Genomic DNA, 24,564 nt, shown 5'->3' with positions numbered 1-24,564 from the left:
TGAAAATGGGATTAAAATCTGCAGGTGGCGAGTGTATTAAAACACTGAAGCTCTTTGCTGAATTCTGCAAGTTGATTTTTTTGGGGAAGAAAAAATAAAATTCCAAGGTGGCAAAATCGTTGCTTTTCCTATAAAAGGATTTAATTATTTTTACAGGATCCCTCTCCTCCCCCAGTTATTACTACATTCTGTTGCTTTTTTAGGTAGCAATCAATATAAACGCTAGAAAATAAAAATATCTGCAAGCCTTTAATAGAAGTTCACCCTTCTTAGCTCCTTTTTCTTTTTAGGGAAATCACACCACATACGAGTATGCCACAATTCCATCAGCCTAATGAAAGACGAAAACAAGCCCAAGAAGCGATCGAACTAGGATGCTGTGCGATCCAAAGGGTTCCTGTTGTTATAAAGTTACAAAGATTATTTCATTTGCATTCGAGGTAAATAACGTAAATATGATAATGCAGCTACGGCAAGAGAAACCCCATTGCTCTAGGTGCTGCCTTCTGCCTTGAAGGAGCTTGGATAATGCAGGCAGAGACACCGCACGCTGGGACGGGGAAGGCTACCGGACCCCCAGAGCCACTTCTCCACAAGAACCCCTCCGAAACGAGCTTTTCAAACAGCAAAAGCAAACGCCTGTCTTTCTTTGGATTGCTCAGAGCCAATTAAAGCACAATTATCTTATTGTTAAAGATCACGCTTCAGCCAGGCATTGTCTTCACTGAAGACACGTTTCAACAGTGCTTTCTTTTTGCTTTTTACAGCCATTTGTGAGCATAAGAAAAATATTTGGCTTTCTCTTCCTAAATTGTGCCTACAGATTTCTGAACTACGTCCCTCAAACACACTCTGTGAATATAAATCGTTTCTTTGTTGAAGATCCTACCCATTTATAGAAGGCTACGGAACTAACCCGGGAGGAGAAGCGAATCGTTGGGGCCCCGCAGGTAACTTGGAGGCAAAGGGGTTTTAGGCAGGGCGGTGGGCAGGGGCGGCCCTGGGCTGCACCCAGGGGACACCGAATGGGGGCAGCCACCGGTGGCTGCAGAGATCGAGGGAGCGAGCAGGGTGCGGGGATCAGACCGGGCCCTTCAGTGAGTGACACCTGCCAAGGGCATCGCGAATACTGCATGAACCGAGGCCAAAACGCTGTTAGCCTCAGACAGACCGCCCGAGTTTCACTCCAGCAATGTTTGTAGGGTCCTCCCAGAAGAAAGTCATGCAGAGGAACTGAAAGGCTATGTTAAACATTTTCAATTTAAGTAGTTTAAGAAAATATTTACAAATCAGGGTCAGTCTATGTGGTACTATGGTCTGCAAAACACTTCCAGCCTCATGTCCTGCACACCTGCCCCGTACCCTGACCCATCCCTACAAGCAGGCACTGACCACGGAGGTTCCAAAACGAAACATTATTTGTTTCCAAAAGGGAACATTATTTGCTTCCAAACCGGAGTGTTATTCTAACGATTTCCAGCACTGATCCAGCCAGGGATGCAGCAGCACCGTTCCAGCACCGTCCCAGACACCGTTAGTGTCTGTTTCTAACAATCCCTTTGCGATGTACAGCAAGTGCTTTCCCACTTGCATACCCACCTATCAGTGCACGGTTGCTGGGCTGATTTGTTCTAATTAATACATTTTGGATAGTTCAGGATTGATGACCAGTTATGCTGTCACCAAAGCACCATTATTTTTTTAATTCAAGTTTTGTTAAAGAGTTTGTGTATGCATGATGGGACAGAGGAAAGGGAAGCTCAAAAGAGGACCAAAAATGTATTAAACAACAACAAAATGCCTGGTCTAAACCACCCCAAACTGTACTGGTCGACCACATCAGCTCAGCGGCCCCCTTGTCCGGGTGACTCGTTGACAGCCCCGACGCCTGCGATCGCGGTGCCGCGGGGCTTTATTTCAGCTCTACATTTCCCAGAGCTAAAATTACTCCTGCCACTCTCGCTGTGTGCTGTGCACCGTCCCTGCAAAACGTTTCCCACCCCGCCGGCCCGAAGCATCGCTCCTCGGCCCCGGCACGCGGCGGCTCTCCAGAAGAGGAGCGCACGGCAGCAGGCCCACAGCTCCCGCTGCCACAACCGCAGGGAACCATCTCCAGATGGGCCTGCTCCGCGTCCTGCCCGTGCAGCAGTCCCTGCTGTGTCTCGTATCGGGGCTGTTTGGTGCTGGCTCGGCACCGAGGACACCCCTCGGCTCCTTCGCTCGCCGGCTGCGCGCGGCTCGGGCACCAGGCGCAGGGCGGCGTTGCCTCTGTCTGCCAGGATCCTGACCAAGACACTGCGTCAGAACTCCTTCCCGCACCGCGGACAGACGTACGAAGATAATGCATTTTAGTAATGCATCTATAACGCATTTTTCCTCCTCTCTAAATATTTACCTCTTCGGTCTCCTGTCCCTGAAGCGCCACCCGCTGCTGTCCACGACTACCGGTGTGGTGCTGGAACGGGAGAGCACCTGCACGTCTGTAAGGCGCCGTCCAGGACCTCGGAGTTTGCATTACCCTGTACACGCACTGAGCTACAGCCTCATCAGAGAGCCTAGCGCAGAGGGGCCGCAGCGGAATGTGTTGTACGGGCAGTACTAACGCAGAGAATTCGTTCTATGTAAGAACAGAATACACGTTTGTATGTGCGAGATTAGCAAATATAATCCGTGAACCTACAGAATATTGAATTCTCTAGGTAGTCTATATGCTGACAGGGTATATATAGTCCTATATAGAGCACACAGATTATCTGCAACTACAGGCACACTTACACCACTCTATCCGATAACTTCCTACCGTGACCCCGAGAGCAGAGCCCCACCGGTGAAACCAGCCCCGTCCAGGGGCAGAACACTTCACGAGGACAGCACCACGCGCCGCGGGCCCAGCCCTGAGCCCCTCCAGCGTCTCTCCCAGCCCACGGCCGCCAGCCCAGGGCAGAGGCAGAGCCGCAGCCACCTCCGGGCACTGCGGTGCCACTTCCACTGCCGGCAGATCGGAAAAGTTACAGAGGTAACGCCACCAAAGCGTGCAAGAGAAAACGCGTTTCAGGGACTCATTTACTTTTTTGAAAAGAAAATGTATTTTCTCACACAGCTTTTTTAGGCAAAAACCTCCCTCTTTCGGTTTTGAAGTAAGCCTTGCAAAGGAAATAACTGAAAAATGGCCCTCACATATGAAGATCTTGGAAAGTGACTCAGAAGTACGCACGACAAGGACAGATTGCAACAGAAATAATTAAGCACAATACAACACTTCCCGTCCTTTTCGTGCCCCCCAGTTCCCAGGCGTGAGGGTGCCAGCGATCCCAGATCGAGATCTGGTCAGGCCTGAGAGAGCAAAAGGAAACACTCAGCAAGCACCAGGGAAATGTCAGGACTCGGGGAACACGTACGTCCCCACCAACACCTCTCCGCTTTTTGCAGATGTAAAGCTGCACACTTCCAAGCTCTTTTGCCCACCAGAATTGCACCGATCCGGACAAAAACAAGTACCAAATTACCACTTACCAAATCCACGAATGACGGCGACTACGTGTAATATTAATATTTAACATCTTCCAAGACAGTATTTCTCTTCTAGTCGCCTGAAAACACTCAGTACATTTCACGCTTACTCCCAACTTCTGTCTTGCCTAAGTTTTATCAGTGGCATACAGCTACTTGCAGGAGTTTTTGTTCTTTCTGATTACATGTCAACTCCCATTTCAGGGTGGATGTCACTTTATATACGAATGCAAATGACTTGGCAATCAAAACGTGAGGGTGCCGTGGAGCAGCCTCTACAGACTCCCATATTTCTTCATCTACATCAGAAAAAAAAAATAAAAAAATCTATTTCTGGCAAAACCCTGACTGTAGTTTCCTGCTCTCATTTGTATAATCCCTTCCAATGACACTGACACAGGAGAAAAAAAAGAAAAGCGTGCATTTTCCAAACTCAAGAAGCATCCCCGTGTTCCTGTTTATCCTTCCCAGGTCACGCTCATCGTTCATTCAGCCGCCGCCGTCGCCGATGAACCCGAGTTTCCCGAGGCTCCCGCGTCCCGTGCACCCGCGGCGGTGCTGGTGGCACCGTGGGGCAGGAGGAGAGGGCACCTCTGTCACCGCAGCACGTCCCGGTGACACCGGGAGCAGCCCCGATGATGAGCCGGGAGGGAGCAGGGCTCTATGACAAAAGGCCTGGATTAGCAGTGACATCGAACTGCGAGAAACGAGGAAGCTTTCGGAAGGCTTCAGGCGCTCTGCAAGGGGCTGTGCCGGCCATCCTGCATAAACACCGGCGCGCTCCGCTTCGTTCCTGTCACCCGGGGACGTGTCGGTGTTTACGAGCGGGGCCGCTAGCTGCCTTTCCAGCCCCCTCCTTGTGGTCGGAGAGGTGCTCTGGCGCTAGGAAAATCCTCCGAGCAGGTACGTCCACAGCCGCAATCTCATCCAGAGGCTCTGAGCAAGAGCAGATTTGTACGTCTCTGCATAAAGTGGAATTTTACAGGATGTACATTGAAGCCCTGCTGCTAACCATCCAGCCCTGCACAGCTCGCGGTGCACGGAGCCGGGTGGCGCACGGAGCCCCTGCCACCGCCCCGGGGACGCTGCCGGGGACAGCCCCGGTGCGCAGGGCACTGGGCACGGTCCCTGCCCCGCACCGCCGAGGGGCCCGCGTGGTGACAGGGGAGGGCTGATTAAGGACGGGGAACTGAAACCGCCGGCGGCAGCAGCCGCCCTTGGGTGGCTCGGGAATGCTGGAAGCGAACCTGCCCACCCCGCGCCGCTGCCAGGCGGGAGGTGACAGCTCCCGTGACGGGCTGAGATGCGCTGCCCGGCTTTCTGCGCAGGCAGCCAGGGGCTCGGCCATTCAGAAACGCGCAGTATGGATGGGCACATTTTCCATTCGCCGGGTATTTTCCCCCAGGGAAAGTCTCGAGACATTTCCCTTCAACATGCAAAGGGAAGGGCTTTTAGGATCAGCTGCAATCAGATGCCACAAAGGCAAGCGGCCGCCCTGCCCAGAGCCTCCACAAGGCGTGAACGTGCTTTACCATCCACCAGAGCCACACGCGATGCCGAGGGCGAAACTCCTTGACCGTGCCACCGGCCATCAGCCAGCACCAGGCCACAGCCAGCACCCAACTGGAAACATTCATTCATGTCCTGCTGTGCTGGCCGACGCTGAAAACACTTTGCAAAAAATGTAGGTGTGATTAAAATACACCAAAAAAGGAATCGTACCTATTAAGATGGAGTAGGGTTAACCAGCACATAAATAGTTTGGACCTTCCCAGTTGGTTTGCTGCATCTCTACGTTTGTCTGTTTTGAAATGGGCCACTTTGACATGAAATGGTGAATTATTTTGCCTTCAACTCTGTGCAGACTGGATTTATGCATCTCATATATGAAAAAAAGCCCACGAACATATACGGATGGAGAGCAATACACAGATACAGAGCCATACCCAAACCTGCAGCCCCGGCAGCAGACTGCGCTTGCACAGCAGGCCTTGGACAAATGGCCACGCAGCCAGCAGAGATGTCAGTCCTGCAGTTATGGGCTCCAAAAAGGGAATTTCCATCTTCAAAAGTCATGTTATGTTAAAAGCGGAACGCATGTTGTTTTGGACAGAGTTGCACACTCCAATCAGGAAATATTTTAGGCATTTCTTCACAATGCGGACGTTTCTCGACCAGGACTCCATCCTGCCCTCCATTTCTTTGGAGAAACAAAACCCAGCACCACAGCCGTATTGTAAACACGTAGGCTTTATACATCACAAAACCACTGATATACCTCATACGCTGAAAAGCACTGCATGCGGAAGTTAAATTAAACAGCAACACCCGTGGGGCAGGCTGAAACCTAATTTACCATTAAATAAGAGAAACTCAGCTCACTTAACGAGCTTAACCCAAGCCTGTGGCCATCTCAGTGCAGATGTCAACGCTGTGGGGCTTTGGGGGCTAACAAACTGCCACCCTCACGATCACCCCCACGCCCCTCCGCAGGCTTCCCATCCCATTTGCACCAAACAAGCTGAAAATGTTCACGATTTCATGAGGGACACGAAAATTCCGAGGTAACATGCTCCTGTTGCCCTAGGTGATCCTGCCCTTTTTTGCTTTTCCTTAGCGCTCAGCCTGGCACACTGAAATATCAAAAAATGGCCTTCAGTGTGATTCTCATTGGTTTTGTTGAAAAAGACCAAACGAATTCACTGGTCACTTGGTAGCAGAAGTTTCCGTGTGCTATTGCTTCTCTTCTATCTACTCAGAATCTACTGAGATTCTGCATTTTCTGTCCCTGCTCCCATTTCTACAGTATCTCACTTCACGTTTCCAACCCTCTCTTTCCCCCGAGCATCCTGAACTTGATGTGGATAATTGCAGGGAACACGGCAGTAATGAAACGGTGGCTGGGTGGGAAGGACCATGTCTTTCTCCTGTTATTTTTTCTCCTATAGCTACTCAGACAGTTGAATAATTATCCCCCACTAGAGACCCAAATGAAAAACCAACACGACATGCAAGAATGTAATTCCAAGGCTACGCTCAGGAGCCACTTTTCCCTTACCTCTGGGTCTCGCCACGAGTGCCCTGCCTCCTACTCCCACACCAACCCTACCCCACACGCTTTAAAAATCATCAGATAGCTCATTTTGATCCTTACCCACTGGGTGCCACAGCTGCATATTTAATGTCTATTAATTAGAGGGCTCTGCAGGCCCTACTGGAGATGAACCCCGGCCCCATGGGTTCACCCCGGCCACCCCAACGCCCGTGCTCGAGGGAAACACCTTGAGCGCGTTCTGTGAACAACTGCGGGGATTCTTACAACCCCTTGATAGGAAAGCAGCAGATAACATTTCTCCTGTCTTTCAGGCAAGTTACATAATGCAGCTATTGTGCAACCGGAACGCTATCATGCTGCCTTAAAACACTCCAGGTCCTCCAGCACTTTTTAACCTTTTTTTCCCCTCGATCAACAGCAGATTGCTGCAAAGGCTCAGGAATGTTCTCTGTCCCCAGAAGGTACAGATACGGTAGCCTGAAAAAATCTGCCTGATACTTTTGATATTTTGAGACGAAACAGAAGCACAGTACCTTTATCAAAATGTTCGCATTTCATGGTATCTCTTTCCAGATTAAAAGCCTTATACAAATTCAGAAGTATATTGGGGTTTTCGCTCCAAATAAATAAGATATTAAAACACTGAGATGAATATTTTGTCTTCTTCCTAGGTGTTAATAGTGGCAAATCAGGATAATATCCAAACATCCTAGCTTATAATCTGAAAGCATGAAAATCGTTCCGACCTGTCAGAAGCAAACTCCCCATCTCCTGCTGCTCCCTGGTATTTTATTAGCTGTTTTGCAGAGCAGCACTGACCCTTTTGCAAATGTTTGCGTCGTCGTTTTTTCCAGCACACGCAACTACCAGAGGCTGATTTGCAGAGTACAAAGCTATCTATTGATTTGGAAGGGATGTGATTGCCTGGGCACCAAACAAACCACTCGGCCATGCAGAAGGTTTTCATTCATTCTTTCTTTCTGGCCACACTGATTCATACTGATGACATCCTGATCTGCAATTCAAATTCCCTTTTTTCTCTAAAGTAGGCTGCCCAAGGAGTGCATTGCCTTACCAACCCTGATCTCAAATACCAGCATCTTCCGTGTAATACTAGAAAATATTTAAGAAACGCAATCATAAAGCATATATCCACTTAAAACGATTAACTCATCAAACATAAGTTTAAGATAATCTTTTTTTCTTTAATTCTTAAATTCTGATCACCAAATAATGAGCTATTACTGCCGTAAGCTGACTCGACACCTGCCAGTAACTCAGCATGCCAGGAAATTGCCTGCTCCAAAACCGAGCTGGACCTCATGCAGGCTGTTCTGCAGAAGGGGCGTGCCAAAACCCCGCAGGAATACATCCCTGAGACAAACCGAGCGCAGGACTGCAGCAGGTAGTGAGCACAGTCACAGGTGAGCATTCATTAGGGAGCTGCTCGCAGGAATCTCCTGCCACCAGCCCTTGCCTTGCCCAGGGCCACGCTGCCTGGGGCTGCTCGGGCATGAGGGCAGCCAGAGCCCGGAGGATGCGTGCCCACCCTGGGCCCTGCCTCACGCTCACTTTCTGAAATAAATACGGGCTCTGAGGGGCTCAGAATAAATACAGGAGGGAGCCAGCACCGGCATGGCAGGGCCTCCAGCGGTGGTGTCAGTGGCAGTCACCCTGCTCTCTGCAGCAGTGCTACGAACAGACCCCAGACAGACGCAAACATAAAGCCCCCCCAGGAGCAGCCCGTCTTTTCAAAGCAGACACTTCTCCTCCAGCTGTCTCGCGAGCACCTTCCCTCCACTCTTCCCATAGATAAAACCCCGTTTTCAAATGGGTAAAATTCAAGCTAAGCAACTTAAATGTGGAAGAGGAGGTGTTTCAAAGGAAACCACGCACCTGTGCTGCAGAGAGCCTCCCAGGTGCACCAAATGCGCGACCTGGCTCTTACGTTCTGCCGCAGCCCAAAAAAGCAGCATTTACGTAAAAAATGCGCGCGATGCCTTTGAGCTGAGCAGGTGACTGCTCCGGCATTGAAGCAGGCAGCGTGCTTTATGCTCCGGCTGGGAGCAGGTACGGGAGGGAACAAAGTACAGCCCCCTTCAAAGGGAAACCGAGACTCGGGCGGGCTCGGCTTCTGTCGCGCCGTTGCGCACATTTGGGATGGTTTCACGTGGAAACCAGCGCTCCCCAATTCATCAAGGAGAGGGATGGCTCGTCCTGCCTCGCCGCCACAGCGGCGTTCAGCCGAAGCAGGAGGCAGAGGCAGGAAGGCAGAAAGCAAACAGGAACCGTGGGCGGACTCGGCCAGAGCAGGCGCGCCGCCGCTCATTCCGCAGGCTGCTGTCAGCTAGCAGGAGACAGGCAAAAAGCGTGTGTACAAGAAGCAGATGAGACCAAAGGGAAAAAAAAAAAAAAAGGTGGAAAATCAGCTCAGTGATTCTCAATCCACCCCGCAACTTCGCGGCGAGCCTTTCTGAGAAGTTTCCAACAGAAAATACCGCAACGAGCTGACGCCAGCAGCGCATTTATAGATGCAATGCCATGGCATGACCTTCTGCAGGTCCCGGTGCTGACCCGTCCCACGGCCCCCCCGGGACCGGTCCCATCCACCTCTCGCCAGCAGACCACAGGACGGCATTTCAGGGTGCGCATTTTTGGTAACAGCACGCCAAAACCTTAACGCTACACCCGCACCGTGCAGAGCAGAAGTACATGTGCTGGACAGGTTTCCAACCGGCTTACATTTTGATCTACAATTTTATTATACCTTTAGGGGGCTTTAATTTTATATTCCATTTTGGCGACTTCCAAACTCTTAAAGCTTTCTCAAACCAATTTGTGGCAGAGATGCTGCAGGGGACGTGAGTTCCCACAGCAGCACGCGAAGTGACTAAACCAAAACCAATAATCATTTATCTGATTGAAGCAGAAACTACCACAAACTTTTCAAAATGAGCTTTATGCCTAACACGAAATTTATTAGCTCTCGATGCTCCGGTTCTTTTGAGATGCGGCTGCTGCATTACCTCGGTTGGTAAAGAAACACTCGCTGCTGGTTGCTTTCGGGATGGAATTTGGTGAAGTAACAGAGGGAAGGTGCTGTAAGTGTTTGTATCTCGGGATATCGCCACCTGTAACAGACTGGCAATCAGAGGTGAGGAATCGCAGGATGCTTAAGCAGCAACGTGTCGAACATCAGGAGGCTTCCCAAGCTTCTCCATCAGTGGAACCACCTGGAGAACCACATGTTGACCCCCCAGAGCCTCCTCTGCCCTCCTGACCACTTCTGCAGGCCAGGGAGACAAACCGAGCGGTGGGCCTGGAGCCCCACACCGCGCTGGGCTTCTTCTGGGCGAGCACATCGGACACAGCTCTGGGGCCTTCCGTGGCCTGAGCGCTTGTGAAATCAAATACGTGCAGCCGGACTGATGTTTGGGTATCTGTGAAGAGGGCCGGCCCTCTGGATGTGCCTACGGCATCCAGCCCGGCCGCGGGTCGGCCTGGTACCCGCAGTGCGCGGCGCTCACCTCGCTCGGGTCGTGCCGTGCTGCGGCGGCACGCAGCTCTGCCGGCTTCGCACGCCTCACCTACAGCACGGGTGTGTGCGTGAGAAGAATCATCGCCTCTTCAACACAGGTCATAATATTATGACTTATTACCCTCAACACTTTATTTTCGTCTTTTTTTTGTCTTCAACCCTTTAAGCTGCAGCGTTCAAGAGCATTAGCTTTCATATCTACTTGAGTGCAGAAGGGATATTTTTACATTATGGCAGTTTGCGTTAAAACAAGCAGATGACAATTTGGGAGTGCAGTACTTAAGGAGCTATTTCCTGACAGGAGACGAGGCAAAGCAGCAGTTTCCTCAGGTACTCAGATTGCTCCTTTCTGCTCTCTTCCATAATGCGAACTCCCATCATGCTCTCAATTTCCTTTCAGTACAAATCCTTCTGCATGAAAATATTTTAAAATATTTTCTATTCCATCCGATTTCGTGACAAGAAAAAAGCCCCAACGCAGACAGGAAATTTTAAGTACGTTCTCCGTGCTTCCTCAGTTGCAACCAGGTATTTCGCATCTGCCGTGAGCCATGGGCACGGCCTCACCTCCAGCTCTCACCTAACTCCTGAGGCTACCGAGTGATTCCCCCGAACAGAGGCTCCTCAGCATCGCCCGTCCCTGCACATTTACCCCTCAGCCTCTGCTTGAGCAGACATGATCCAGCCGCCACACGCTCGGGGCAGGCTGATGCCAGCCCAGCAAAACCAGCAGCGAGGCCACAGCCGCTCCACGGCGCGCAGGGACGGCGCGAGGCCCTGTAGGACCGGGACGTAGAGAAGGCTCGCACCTACAGGTCCCAGAACAAGGCTCTTTGCACACCTTTAACATACGTTACAATCCCTGATATTTGGATTGTCACTCTAAGGAAGACAGTACAGTATTTGGAACCCCAAACAGTAGGGAATCTTCAGTTCCTCTGACCCCTCCTGAATCAGTTTTCAGAAGCTAAAACAACACCGCCAGAGTTATCAATGTTATGATTTTGTTTAATGCATCATTTCCTTGGCGTATTGAAAGTTCCCTTTCAATGATAAGTCTCTTTAACAACGAATTAACTTATATTGACAATAGCTGTTTTTTCATATTGAAATGACTCTCATTTTAACTTCCAGCATTAGAATAATATGCATCTCTACTTAATTCATTTAAGCCAGCAGACTTTGTGCAAAATCAGAACAATAATACTTCTTAAACAATTGGCAAACTCAACGAACGTGCCATCATTACACCAGCACACCATGAAATACACACGGAACACAGAGCAACGATTTGCCCTGAGCTTGCTCTGAGCCAGGTCCGTGGAGGGTGAGGTCTGGGGTGGCACGCAATTCTCAAGAAAAAAAAAATCGATCGCCAGAGAAGAATTGCACCTGGTGAGCACGCGCACCTGCAGGACAGTGCAGCCCAGGGAAAGCGCTTCCCAGACAGCCCTTGCGGTTGTGAACATAGCCCACATCACGGGATGCGCACCAGCGGGCTGCAAGGCCACTGCAGAGCGGAGGTTACCAGCACTGTCCCTTGAAGTGCAAAACCGAAGCGCAGGAGAACCACCCCTACGCCAGGGGGATGGGGCGGTGGGAAACCAGCCGTGCAAAAACCGAAAGGATGGACCTGAAGAGCCACAGAGGGAAAGGATTTCTTACAGTCAACGTCATTTTTATTTTCTGAGTTTATCGTCCGAGTTGACCCTACTTAGAGAAGAGGGATACACAGGCAGAATTTGAGGGGTATCTCCTTTTCCTTCCAAGCAGGGCACTTTCATAAACAGAGCCCCCAGAGCAGTCTCCACGTGAGCAATTTTACCAATCTGCCATTTCGACGTGAGCCCAACAAGTTTATGTAACATAGCAGCACAAGGAGCATTCGCCCAGATAACAAAACTTCTCCTGTCATCATTAGCAGCAGTGGGAAAGCATCTAATTCCCAGCGCTCGTGCAGCCCTGGGCGATGCTGGCGCTCTACAGAACCTACACGCCTCTCCTGCCGTCGCTGAAGGCGCCGCGTCTCCCGGCAGACGAGGCTCCAGCTTTAAAAATCCCAAAGCATCACTCTCGGATTGCTGAGCCCTGCCAGCAAAGACTTTGCAGCAAGCCGGGGATGTCGCTTTTCAGGAGAGCAAGCTCTGCCAACCAATGCCCCGCAGAAAGCACACATCTGTTTCACTGAAGTTCGGCGTTAGAGCAGCATTTTGAAAGAGAAAAGGTATTGCACATAATTTAACGCATACTTATTAGTTTCAAATAGACAAAGCTGATTAATCCAGCTTGTCTGTACAATTCAATGCTGTATGTAGAACCCTGTGCATCATTTCGGCAGACAACAGGGCTAAAACGAGGTGCTTCGATCCCGGGGCTGCACAAATCCTGCCCCTCCTGGCAGAGGAGCCCCCGGGTCGCACCGGACCCGCCGGCCTCTGAGACCTTTCTATGGGCTGCTCCTGCCTGGCTCTCCGGATGACCTATTGGATATGCTACAAAATACTATTCCCAGAACAGATTTCATGAAGGGGTTTCAGTCCTTCGAGAGACTTACTCATGCAGCTCAGAATAGTGCGCGTCACAGCCCTGCTTCGTGAGCGTGTACATTTAAATGGTGATCACTGCCTCGCACATTCGCCACCCTCCAAATGTCGCGGGCACAGGCAGAAGGCACGCTCTTCCTATCTGTTTCCCACTTTAGGGGAAAAAAAAAAAGGCAACTTTTGAACGTTGGCATCTGGAATCTTTCCAATTTGTTTGCCCATTGCTACGATTTTCAACCACTGCTCCCATTTCCCTGAAAAAAAAAAAAGAAAATTCCAGAGAAAACGACAAGGCGCCTGGAAGCCACTCTCCTCTGCACTCTTCAGCCCGAGGCACGGAGCGCGTGTGCACCGCAGACTTTTGTAGACTGAGAGTAGACTGAGACACATGACAATGCAAAAATGTCTCTACCCAAAATACATTGAGAGTTTCCTTATCTAATATGCAAACTAAAAGCAACATGTAAAAGTAGAGCTGTAGTATAAAACGGTAGGCGCATTATTTTACAATAAAGTGTGCTCCCATGACACTGCATGTTTTTTAAGAGCACTTAGACAGGTGAACAGAAGAAATGCTGCTGAAACAGGCTGACAAGTTCTGCGACGCCGGAATTAGTATTCTGACACTGGGCCACTTCTTAATGCACCCAGACAGAGACTTGAGAAATGCACCGGCAGGCTCAGGAAAACACAAACCCAGATGTTTTTAGAGAAGGCTCCGAACACGCCGCAGTTACCTTACGACACTTTTATCTCCCAGGAGCCTGGTTATGGAATTTTCTTACAGGAAACATTTTATGCAACGAAAGTGCACTGCATTTGTTTCCTTGGAAACAAACCCTTTCAACCTTCATTGCACAGAATCTTAAGCAAAAGAAAACTCTGTAATTAGGCCCAAGGTCTAGCTATTTTAAGCCAGCAAGATGTTAAATCACAACTATTTTATTAGCAATAGAACACCATGAAAACACACATCTCAGTTATGGGAGTAGTAAGTCTTCACATCAACCAAAACAGTAAATCCATTGAACTACACCAAGAAATATTATTACTTGCCCATTTAACAGAATTTGGGAGACTTTGATTTAGCTATGCCGTGCACCAGGATTAAAAGCAAACCTCTAAGTGACAAACAAAAATGAAGCAATAAATAAGTAACATTTATTCATTTAGGAGACTTCAAAACCTTGACGCACTGCTGTCAGTGCTTGTGAAAACAGCATTTGGCCACAAAGACCGAAGCGCTATAAGCACCAGCGACCTGCACTTTTGCTGTCAGTACTTTACCCAGGCTCTCGCACAAAACACTGTCACAAAATCAGAACCAGCACCGGTAGCATCGACTTCTGGCCAAATTATAAACATGGTCTGAGGAGCTTCATTAAAAGGAACTGGACAGTTCAGTTTAAACATATTGGATAATTCTGTTCTGCTTACGATTCCTTGATGTTTTTCCTATGGAAAAGCTCTATACAATTTCAATTTAAAAGATGCAGTTGAATGCTACAAAAAAAATGATCTGAAAAGATACAATGAAAACAATTATTTACTAAATTATACTCTGAAGTTAGTATTTTTTTCTAAAAAGAAGTTGTAAAAGATTATTCTATAAATCTGTAATTTTATAGCATTCTATCATTCTACTGTTGATTTTAAGAATTTTAGGAATTATAAAGTACATTTGCTAAGCACTGAGCAGATTATAATGCACCAAAACATTATTCCTGTTGAATTCTGCTACTGGGCTAATGGATAATAATAATAAAAGAGATTCAGAAAAGTTTAACCTCATGTTCCACACAGCACAACTGAGCCCGGCAGCGAGAACGGCTCACAGCGCTTGGCTTTTCTTTGCCATTCTCTGGAGATTCTCTCACTTGCTGCTGATAGATTTTCCCTTTCCTTATATAAATGTTTTAGAATGAGAAGGATTTATTCTCCGACCATCATGTCTTTTTGATTAAACATTACACCGCAGGGTTTTTTCCACCATAAATAGAGCGATTTTCAATAAAAGGCAGTGTCATGACACTTCTGAGCTGAATCAGTTGAGCAAACAGAGGTAAATCACGGGGAAGGGAATTTTCTTCCCGCTTGCCCACTGGAAGTCTGGCAAACTCAGCTACCCGGGAAGCGTGAGGGTTGTGAACTTCCTTTACTGGTGTCTGGCCGGCACCACGGCAGGACCTTCCAGAGGCTGCTTGCTGCCGAAAGCGCCGTGATGCTCCCCATGCGGGGCTCCTTGCTACGGGGGATCATGGAAGAGCTCGCCTGGGCTCGCCGTTGAGTAGGGTTTGGATGTGGAAGGTTTCTGCTTGTTTTCACAGATGGCCCCAACGTATTGCCAGCAGCAAACGTGATATTTCTATTAACCAGAAACTAGCTCCACTACAGGAGAGCTGTCCTGTACTTGGGACAATACAAAAACAGGCTTTTGGGCAGGAACCATTGTCACGGGGAAAATAAGACAAGAAGCTAATGTGTGAGGATCCTGTTTTAGTCTGCTTGGAAAAGTTCTAGAGCCTACTGCTTCGGCAATGAAGCTGGTCAGAAGCTGCTTGAGATGATTAAATCTATCATAGTGCACAAGGAAACACAAATAGCCTTGAAAGAAAGCTGTCCTTCTGGTGGAGAGCTGGGAGGCCATCTGCTCTTACCTCTACAAAAGCTCTTCCTATTAAAGACCAGGATTTAGAGATACACTGACATTACAGGTATATTAATAGAGCCAGGCTGAGCAAGGTTTTCTCCCTTGTGGGAGAAAGTAGCTCCCTGCACAGTACGCACTACTTCGTGTTTAAGTTGATTTACAAGAAACGTCTTCTGCCTCCTTCATTCAGATGGGCTTTGTGCCTTCCTTCATAGGAAAGCTAGAAAGGGCAACCTAACATCTTCCGTATTTTTGGCACTTCTCTTTATTATTCATACAGCAACTGAAGAATAGCGTACTGCCAGGGAAGCGTTATCAATGTTTGCACAATCGACAGCAACTGCATAACCCTAAACTGCCGCAAAGCTATCCGATGTAGCACAGCCTGCAACCATTACCAACAGGCATTCGTGAAACGTCCTCTGCTCACGTCCCAGTCCTCCTGCAAGCAGGGGATCGCACCGCTGCCTCGTTACGAAGGAAGAAGAGCTAGTTAAGGCAGAAGTGATGACCTTTTCAAATGTCAAAGCACGGCTGGTTGGGCGCTGTGTGCACACACCCCTGCCCCAGCCCCGGCGGTTCCATCAGGCAAGGAGACCGCAGAAGGGCCAGCCAGCCAAAATAAGAAATATTGCTGCAGATGCAATGTGTTGCTACTTTTCCCGAAAGAGCAGGTTAGATATTAAATTCTCTCTCTATTCTGAAAGCGAGACTGACACAGCGGCAGAAAATTCAGAGATGGATCTAGTCGCCTAAATGAGGCAATTCACAGCTGATAAATGACACTCCTCTGTCTGCCTAAGAAATGCTTCATTAGAAGTTCAGCTCAACCCCTACTGTTCAGAGAGAACAGATCCGCTTACTCGGAGCTGCGCTGGATCCTAACACCGTGCCTCTGCCTTTCAGCTCCTCCTAGACAATGGCTGTGTACAGCCCTACGTGCTGCAGAGCCAACCTGCCTGCTGAGACAGAAAATTGCCTCAGTTGTCACAGAAAATACATATACCGGGAGGCAGCCGGTGTGGAAACTATTTTGTTTTTGAATGATGAGAAGCTGGGTTTCTTCATGTTTTTATTACTCCTCCAATCTCCAGGGCATACCAGATTCTGGTCTGCAACAGAGGGCAGCGTTACGCAGAAGGGAACACGTTTTATCACCAGCATGCATAAATGATAAATGTAGTGGAGGGCAACGTGGGCCACAGGCCCGTCTCTCCTTTGGAGCACCAGAAACAAGGCCAGCCCGTGTCAAGAAGATGAAGCAACTGCACTTGCTTGTGTTCTCACATCAGGTTGCGAAGTCACCGCGGATCTTGGCCTGTGGTCAGTCGAGAGCTCCGCCACAACCTCAGAGGTGAATGCCTGAGAACCTGCGAGGCTTCACAACTCAGAACCAGCCTTCGCAGGGGAGAGCGGTGTCATTTGTAAGGTGCATTTGTTCTTGACGTCTGGAGAATGGAAACTTGGACACTGCCTGACTTTTCTCCAAGTCCACTGCGGGAGAAGCACATCTGGAGTACATTAGTCTTCTGCATGGGTCTCTTTAGACATGAACACTGGACAGAACGGCTCCTAGACCAGTGACCATGTATTATTTTTACCTGAGGAGCGACCGAAAGCTGTTATGTCTGAGATTAGCTGAGAGTTGTACCTCGTTAACGGAATCAGAAACCAGTTAAATGCCATCTCTGCTAAAGAAAACAGTTGCATATAGATTCATGTTTGTCTAATTGTACATGACAGTAATTCCAGGGAGGGGGCTTCGAGTGGCACTAAGGAGGCTGAGGGGCTGTTAATCTCACAGCAGCCCCTCCGTGGAATTTCAGCATCGCATGAATAATTCAGCTTGTGTAAAAAAAAGGCTTAATATGTATTTTATTCCAACTTTTTCATTACGGAGTTTCTCTTCCCCATGCTCTCTGCTTTCAAAACTGAAAAGAGTAATTTATTGTGCTTTCAGTCAGATTCCTCTCATGTTGCACCAGGTTTTAACTCTTTCTTTACCAGAGGGAAGCTGGTGCATCTCAATGCCTTTGACTTCAAGAAGACCTCTTTAGAATATCTGGAAATCTGTCCTGGAAAGACTACAAAACGAGAGGCTGATGTATCAGCAACAGCTGGGAGATCTGACTGAAGGCAGCCACGGAGATAAACTCATATTTTGCTAACAAATACTTAACATAACTGGCTACATTTCTCCAACACAGCAGTCAGCAAGAGGAGGGCACATAGGAGCTATGATAATACTTGTTAATAAAAATCCAAAGTTCATTTAGAGTATAGGTGGATAATTAAGAAAGCACTGTTAAATTAACTCCTGTTAAACTCACTTGTGTTTGTTGGGAGAAATTGTCAAACCCACTGCTCACCAGCCACTTTTATTACGAAAAGCTTTCTGAAAAGCGAGTGTGTTACCTCGAGCCCCGAGGAGAGCCAGAATTGCTCTCGGCACCCCTGAGGGACCTGATGGCCTCCAGGGGAAGAGCTCTGCCTCCTGCCAACGCCGAGCTGGGCACTGCCTGCTCCAGCTCAGAAAGGCTTTGAACACACGGCCAAATACTTTCATTTTCAACGAAGCACAGAATTGGCCACCACTTAAAAGTTCGTTTACCAACAGTTAAAACAACACCGCGTCTGCTGAAGCACTCCCTTCTAGGGAACAGAACATCAGGAACCAACCGTGGTTTCTGAGTGACGGATTAGCTCTGCCACTGCAGTTCCTTGATGCAGCACGAGAAATTTGCAAGTATCCAAGAACAACAAACACACAACTCTACCAGTCATCTTCTGAAACTTGCGCTCAACAAGCCCAACTTCGCCCCCACGCACATGAAATAGATCCTTTCATGCAGTACACGCTAATCGCTTTAAAACCCCATTTCCCTCATTGTCCCGGTAGCTCATTATGAAGTTCATTATGGCTTCATTATGAACTTCACAAAGCTAAAAATTAGGCACACATAAAATGCTGCCAGAGTGTAGCGCTTTAATACTGAAACGTAAGATGAATATTGAAAAAATAACTATGGACAGATCAAAAAAAAGCATGCAAATTCAGAAGAATCAACTCCAAGGAAATCCATTCAAACCTGCCAATGTGCAATTTCGCTTTCACCAGTAAGGGTATTCATTTGCCCAACTTTTGGTTTCTGCATCCATCCAGGACTACCACAGCCTTATTTACCATCATACCCAGCTCCCACCCCAACTCAGCTTGAACCCACAAATTAGGCTTCTCCGATCTGGCGTCCCCTTGCAGGAAAGCTCATGGCATGAATCCCATCGAGCTTGGCCCCACCACGCCGGCGTGGAGGCCGTGACCAGGAAGGACCAGGAGCAGCCCGCTGCCGTGCAGCACCGGGCTCCGCCAGCCACCCCCTGCCTCTGCCGATACAGCCACGCTCCAACAATATTTACAGCTAGTCTGAGTCTTTTCAGAAAAAGTCTTTAGTCAACCAAATGCAATAACAAATTGTAACCTTTTTTTCATTTGCGAAAATTTACTGGAACTGATATTCATTATTTCAAACATGAGTAATAAAAAAAAAATGAAAATCACACACTAGGAAAGAATCAAAATGACAGCAGCAGCAAATACATAACTCCAAAATGAGAATTTACTCTTTATAATGTAGTAGAGGTCTTTTTCATTGCAGCAAAGTAGTATGTAAACTAATAATTTAAAGTGCACTGCAAGGTGTGGCATAAAATAAGAATTAAACAACACTTTCATGCTTAGAGTAAGCTTTACATGATATATGCAAGCATAAATTTAAAAGACAGTACATCTGGAACTGCACAAGGATGTGAGTCGATGTAAGGTGAGGAACGGGTTTACCTGAATAAAAATTCACTGTCCTAATGTGGGGTGCATATAAAACCCACTGAATGACTATGGAGAGATACAACAAGAACTTCTGGCAATAACTACAGGTAAGTACGACATAAAAGTTCATCAGGGAAGACGCTGACAATAGTTAAGACAGATGAAAAACAAAAGATGGAAAAATCACAGACTTTAGGGGCTTTCCCCCACATTTTTATTGGACTTGCTGTCACCAAAAGAAGTGCTCTTCAAGCTGATATGGCACAAAGCCATTCTTCGGTTCTTTCCTGAATGTGGCCAACCTCTTTAGTCCCAACCAGAGATCAGAGACCAGAACTGCTATAGTCAAAAATGCAAAAAATGCTTTTGTAAATGGAGGATGTTTGTATTTTCCTCTCCCTGACAAGTCCCACAGCCAGGAGCAGACCTGAGCTCCGTTTGGATGGCTGACTTGTTGGAGGAGCAACCCAGCTGCAATAACTCAAAGCACAGCCGGAGTTCCCGTCTGCACTGCAACACGGCATGAGACCCAATGCCATTTTTTTAGGAACAATTTTTTCAAAGCACTTTTTATGAGACAAGCACCCATCCCAAAGTCGTCCTGCCTGCAACCAGCCCACTCCTGGGTCGTAAATGCGACCACGGAGGCTGAGCAGACGCCAGCTGAGACAAAGAGGCTTGGGTTGGCTCTTCCTCTCTTCTCCCTTGTATTTATTTTAAATCTTTACAGCACAAATATACAAATACCTACGTAGGGCAGAAAACATCTGTTGAATAGTTTACCTCATAGTAACAAAATACATCCCAAATCAGCACCTAGTGAGAGCTATAAAATGAACAACTGAAGACTTTATCAGCATATAGTGAAGGCGGGCGATCCAGTGACTTCCTGGAAACCCATGAATGCATCCTTCTTTATTGAAAATCAACAGTAATTCACAGCATCCTCTTGCATATTGAAGTAATGTACATCACCATCTTTAAACTTTCCTGAATGTCCCTGCTGCTTTTGTATTCATGGCATTGCATTATTATTCTGAGCAATTCAGAGCTCTTTTACTGTTTATATTTATTTTTCATGAGCATACACGGATCGCATAAGTAGAAAGAGTGAACTTCACTTGAGCAAGGATACAGTGCATTGAGCCAATTCAAAAGGGAATCAAATTAAATCTTAAAAACCTGTGAACCAATTTCTTCTGGCTTTGGTTGTTGTATTCGATGCCTCATCTGTACATCTGGAGGTGAGAACACTATGGGATTTTACAAATGAAGGATTTTCTCTGCGGTACCATAAACTTTTCATCTCTGTTACTGCAACAAAAATATAGCAGTAGAAAACAACGCTGATATGACTCCTCTGTCTGCCTCAATTTGGGCTTGTGAAGCCAGACTGGTGCCTAGACATCCCCAGATAAATAAGAAAGCAAACTTTAATTTGTATAGTCCACTGGTCTTCAAAAAGAACCAAGGACAAACGTCCTTGGAAGTTTTAATGTTAAACGTACAAGCACTGCTATACAGTTAAGCAGTGTCCAGTAGTGGCTGGGCAAAACAGAAAGAGTGCTGGTCATCAGCTTGTTAGGGAAAATTGGGAAGACACATTATTCTGTAGGTATATTAAGGAGATCTCTCTTTGTTTTATTCCAATGGATGGTGCAGAGTTAAATCAAAGGATGCTGTTGAGAAGAACACGCAGGAAACAAGCAGTTGTCACAGACAAGTACCTCTACAGGGAATTCCAGTAATGCCTGGGAGGAACATGGGGGGCTGGAAAGTCTCTGCCCCAGCTGCCAGGAGAAGGACCAGCCCGTTCTCCAAGAAGGGTTCAAGTCCAAGGAGCTGCAGGTGGTTAAACCCTTAGCCTAAGGACAGATGCAGTGAGCAGTGACACTGGGATACACACAATGTGGAGCTAAAACCCGTTTCTGCAGATGTGCCAGAAACGGTTAAATCTTTGAGAGAGAGACAGAAAGCTGCAGGCGAGCTCCAGGTGAATACCTACAGCGTTTTCCTGCTGTTTGATACCTGTCTCTGAGCACTTCATTTCCTTGGCAAAAGCTATTTGAATTTACCAGCTTGCCTCTGATCCGAGGTGCTCGGCCTGCGTGTGATAAAACAGGCTATGTGGGACAAATATATGGACTCAGGCTCCTGACTGGCCTGCGTGTGACAAAACAGGCTATGTGGGACAAATACATGGCCTCAGGCTCCTGACTTGCTGCTGAGGCCACCTCATGGTGCCACGGCCCCACAGGGCTCCTCGGGCTCTGGTCCCCAGGCCAGCGCGGCCGCAGGGCCTGCTCCAGCGCTAGAGATGTGGGCCGCAAGGCCAGCGAGACCCACCACAGGCCAACCCCCCTTCAAACGATGCTTTAATCTTTCAGTGAAGGCCATTTAAAATAGATTCCTAGCTGTCCATCATTACGGACCAGTGCTAGGCCCGTTACACCCAGGGGCAGACTCTCACCTGAAGCATGAGGCAGCGGCAGCAGGACCGGCTGGTGTCCGGCCGCCAGGTTAAAGCCGCTCCTCCGAAGGCCGTTCGGTAAAAGCCATCCTTGTTTACTGCCTCTGAAGCTGTTAAGAAGCTGTGGGGACGATCCAGCCAGCAGAAACAATGGCTGAAAATGAGCCACTTGCCCCCTATCAGTCAAGTAACAGCAGTCTAAACATTTTAAATACAGCGTTCGCTGAGGAACCCATAGTGACATCTGTGTGGGTGTTTTAATACAGTTGGTAAATAAAATGTCTTCAAAAGATCTCTCCAAATGTGTACAATGGAGACCGCTGAACAGTGAATTGCTGACGGAAAGGGGCTTGTGAGCTTCGGTGGGATTCCACCAGGAAACAATAAAATCTGTATTACAGTGTCTACCCCCTGCAGCATCCTGCAGAGACTGAGCTTGTGGATAAAAATACACCGTTCTGCAGCGGCCGCCAGATTTACCCAGGAGTCTCCGGTGAAAATCCGAATTGTTTTATTTTTTTAGAAATCCTTCAGAGATGATGTCTGTTTTCCCCTTAATCAAATCAAAAGAAATGCGAACCAAAATAAGCAACCGACATGTATTGGAATTAATATTACAGTGATAAAAACGCAAGAAACTCAACTGCCAAAATGAGCGTTCCAGGCTCAGTGCGTATCAGTGGGCTTCCAGAAGAGATGGCAAAATACGCCTTCATTTCTGTAGGTATATGCTATAATTACTTTTCCATTAAAGTCTGTGGCTTTGCATTGGACAAAAACAGACTGCTCAATACAATCTTGGTACATTCATGAACCTTTCTTCTAGTCCAAAGGTCGATATGCCCAGGAGCCAGGGAGAAATCTCCTCGCCAGCTCCGGGTGGCAACAAGCAGCACAGAGGAGAGAGTTAAATCCCCTGCGCAGTGGCCCAGCAAAGGATGGACAGAAGCTCGCACTGCTGATGTCTTTAACCTCTTCTGCTTTCTTCCGGGAGCAAAACACAGATCTGACCTTTTCCAGCAGGTTTAAGGTTTGTTCTGGGGTGCTGGAAACCGCCGCGGTGGTGCGTGGGCACCCTCGGACTGTCTCTGGCATGCGGCTGCAAAGGGCTAAAGGAGATGACTCAGGTGCTCTCTGGCTTCCTGCTGATCAAGGCTGCACTAGAAAGGCTTCTTTGCTCGGATGGGATCCCTGCTATGCTCTTTGTTGCTGTGGTTTAAACAAGAAAGAAAACTGCCTGTAGTCAAGAAATCACCTGCCTGGAAAGAACAGGACGTGATGCAGCTCCAGGCTTAGGTCGCTGAAGGATGCACCGAGAATACTGAGTCGCTCCCAGGGGCCCGACTGCCACACACGCTAATCGAGACGAAGAGTTGCCATCAGCTAAACACAATGTCCCCTCTGAATTAAAAGTTGGTGGGCAAACTACAGGCTAGGAAGCATAAAAATGCTGTTGCCATGAGCTACAGAAGTTACTTTCACATAGACTGCAGCCCAGGTGTCAGAAAGAAGGCTTTAAAAAAGATATTAATTTCTAGGAACCAACATATAAAATTTATTTATATCCTCTTACTAGAGGCAAATCTAATACAAAAGTAGAAAAACAGTGGAACACATTCTGATACCTTTACTGCCAACTCAGATAACAGCATTAGGTTTCAAGCAAAACAAAATGTTTCATTTTTTTCCTTGCAGCCTGCCTTGCTCCAGGTTACGCATTAACCTGCTGCATTTGTGAGGCAATAGGATTGTGCCGCGTGTGGGAGTCAGCAAATTAAATTGCAAAGCTTCTTTGAAAACAGTCTTCTCGCAAAGAACACAAAGAAATTAAAATAACGTAAATGATTAAACTGGATGAGATTTTCCTCAGTTTTCTGTATTTTTCCACGCAGATATCAGTTACCACCTGAACAAAGATCGCTATGACAGCATTTTTAATTTGGACAGATCCTCTCAATAATTACATATTCCTACATTCGATGGTAATTCTATATAAAAATCTAGTTTTAGATGTAATAGTAGGGATCTATTTTCCACCTCGCTTTTTATGCTTAAGGGAAACGATCGGGATGCAGCGTGCCTTCGCCTCCCAGACCTCAGCTGGCTGTGAGCACTACCCTGTAGCCCAGGCATGGAGGAAACCCCAGGAAGCCCACCTGAATGCGTTAGCCATGCAAGTTAGTCAACTCTTTGGCTAGCTTGTACCAAGATCCACTCCTTCACTGCCTGCTGGAAAGTGACAAACACCTATCTGAAATGTTTGCAACAAAGAGTAATGCTGGTTACAGCTGAGACAGAACACCAGGGTGTGTAAGGTGCACCACTTACATCTGCTGCTCCAGCCAACTTTCCCATTTTTTCCTCTATTTTCTTCTCTTTTCCCAGTGGTCCTGTGAGACGATTTTTCCTAATGGTAATAGGCAGGAGCTTGCAAACGTTCCAGCTGGGCTCGAGTACGAAATCAGATTAGTCTGTAGCTGCAAGGTATCTGCCCTTTTTCCTGAGATATCTGAGCCGGCCAGTACGAAAGGCCGGGCTCCAAGGACGCTGCTGGGACCCCAGAAGTCACAGACTCGACACACCTGGGGTTCCAGGGGGCCTCTGGAAGGCTCTCATCTGAGCCCAGGCCCTGCTAGGCCAGCTTGCTCAGGACCAGGCGCACTCCGAGCCTTTCCAAGGACGGCAATCCCACAGCCCTGACAGCCGCGCTTCGGTCTGACGCCTTCCCAGCCCAGCCAGACCGTGTTTCCTTGCCGTAAGCCAGAACTGCCCACGTTACAACTTGCTCTGGGAAGGAGGAGGCTGGCTGTGCCTCTGCACGCCATGCCGCTGGACACCAGGGCCAGCACCACGACCTCCCCGCCTCCTTCTCTCCCGGAGGCTGACCAAACCCATTTTTCTCCACCGATGCCGACGTGCCCTGTGGACCTGCTGGTGGCAGGGCCGACCACACGGCCTGGGAGCTGGTGGCC

At 48.0% G+C, this 24,564-nt stretch overlaps 1 protein-coding gene across 5 annotated transcripts in view; it reads right to left on the bottom strand.

Annotated features, from left to right (window-relative positions):
- PDE4B (phosphodiesterase 4B) overlaps window positions 1-24,564 on the bottom strand; it is a 192,026-nt gene that overhangs the window by 75,999 nt on the left and 91,463 nt on the right. The window contains exon 1 of one of the 5 annotated variants that reach the window (XM_067001869.1): window positions 7,312-7,532. The exons of 3 other annotated variants lie outside the window; for them this stretch is intronic. In XM_067001869.1, the coding sequence (XP_066857970.1) occupies window positions 7,312-7,532 (221 nt within the window). Of the gene's footprint in view, window positions 1-3,513; window positions 3,630-7,311; window positions 7,533-24,564 lie in introns of those variants that run through there. One more of the 5 variants, XM_048062155.2, reaches the window with a different exon arrangement.

Source organism: Anser cygnoides, chromosome 8, assembly GCF_040182565.1.
Source record: "Anser cygnoides isolate HZ-2024a breed goose chromosome 8, Taihu_goose_T2T_genome, whole genome shotgun sequence".
NCBI classification, from domain to species: Eukaryota; Metazoa; Chordata; class Aves; order Anseriformes; family Anatidae; genus Anser; species Anser cygnoides.
The sequence above is the reverse complement of the archived record's forward strand: the minus strand, read 5'-3'. Positions and strand labels throughout refer to the sequence as shown.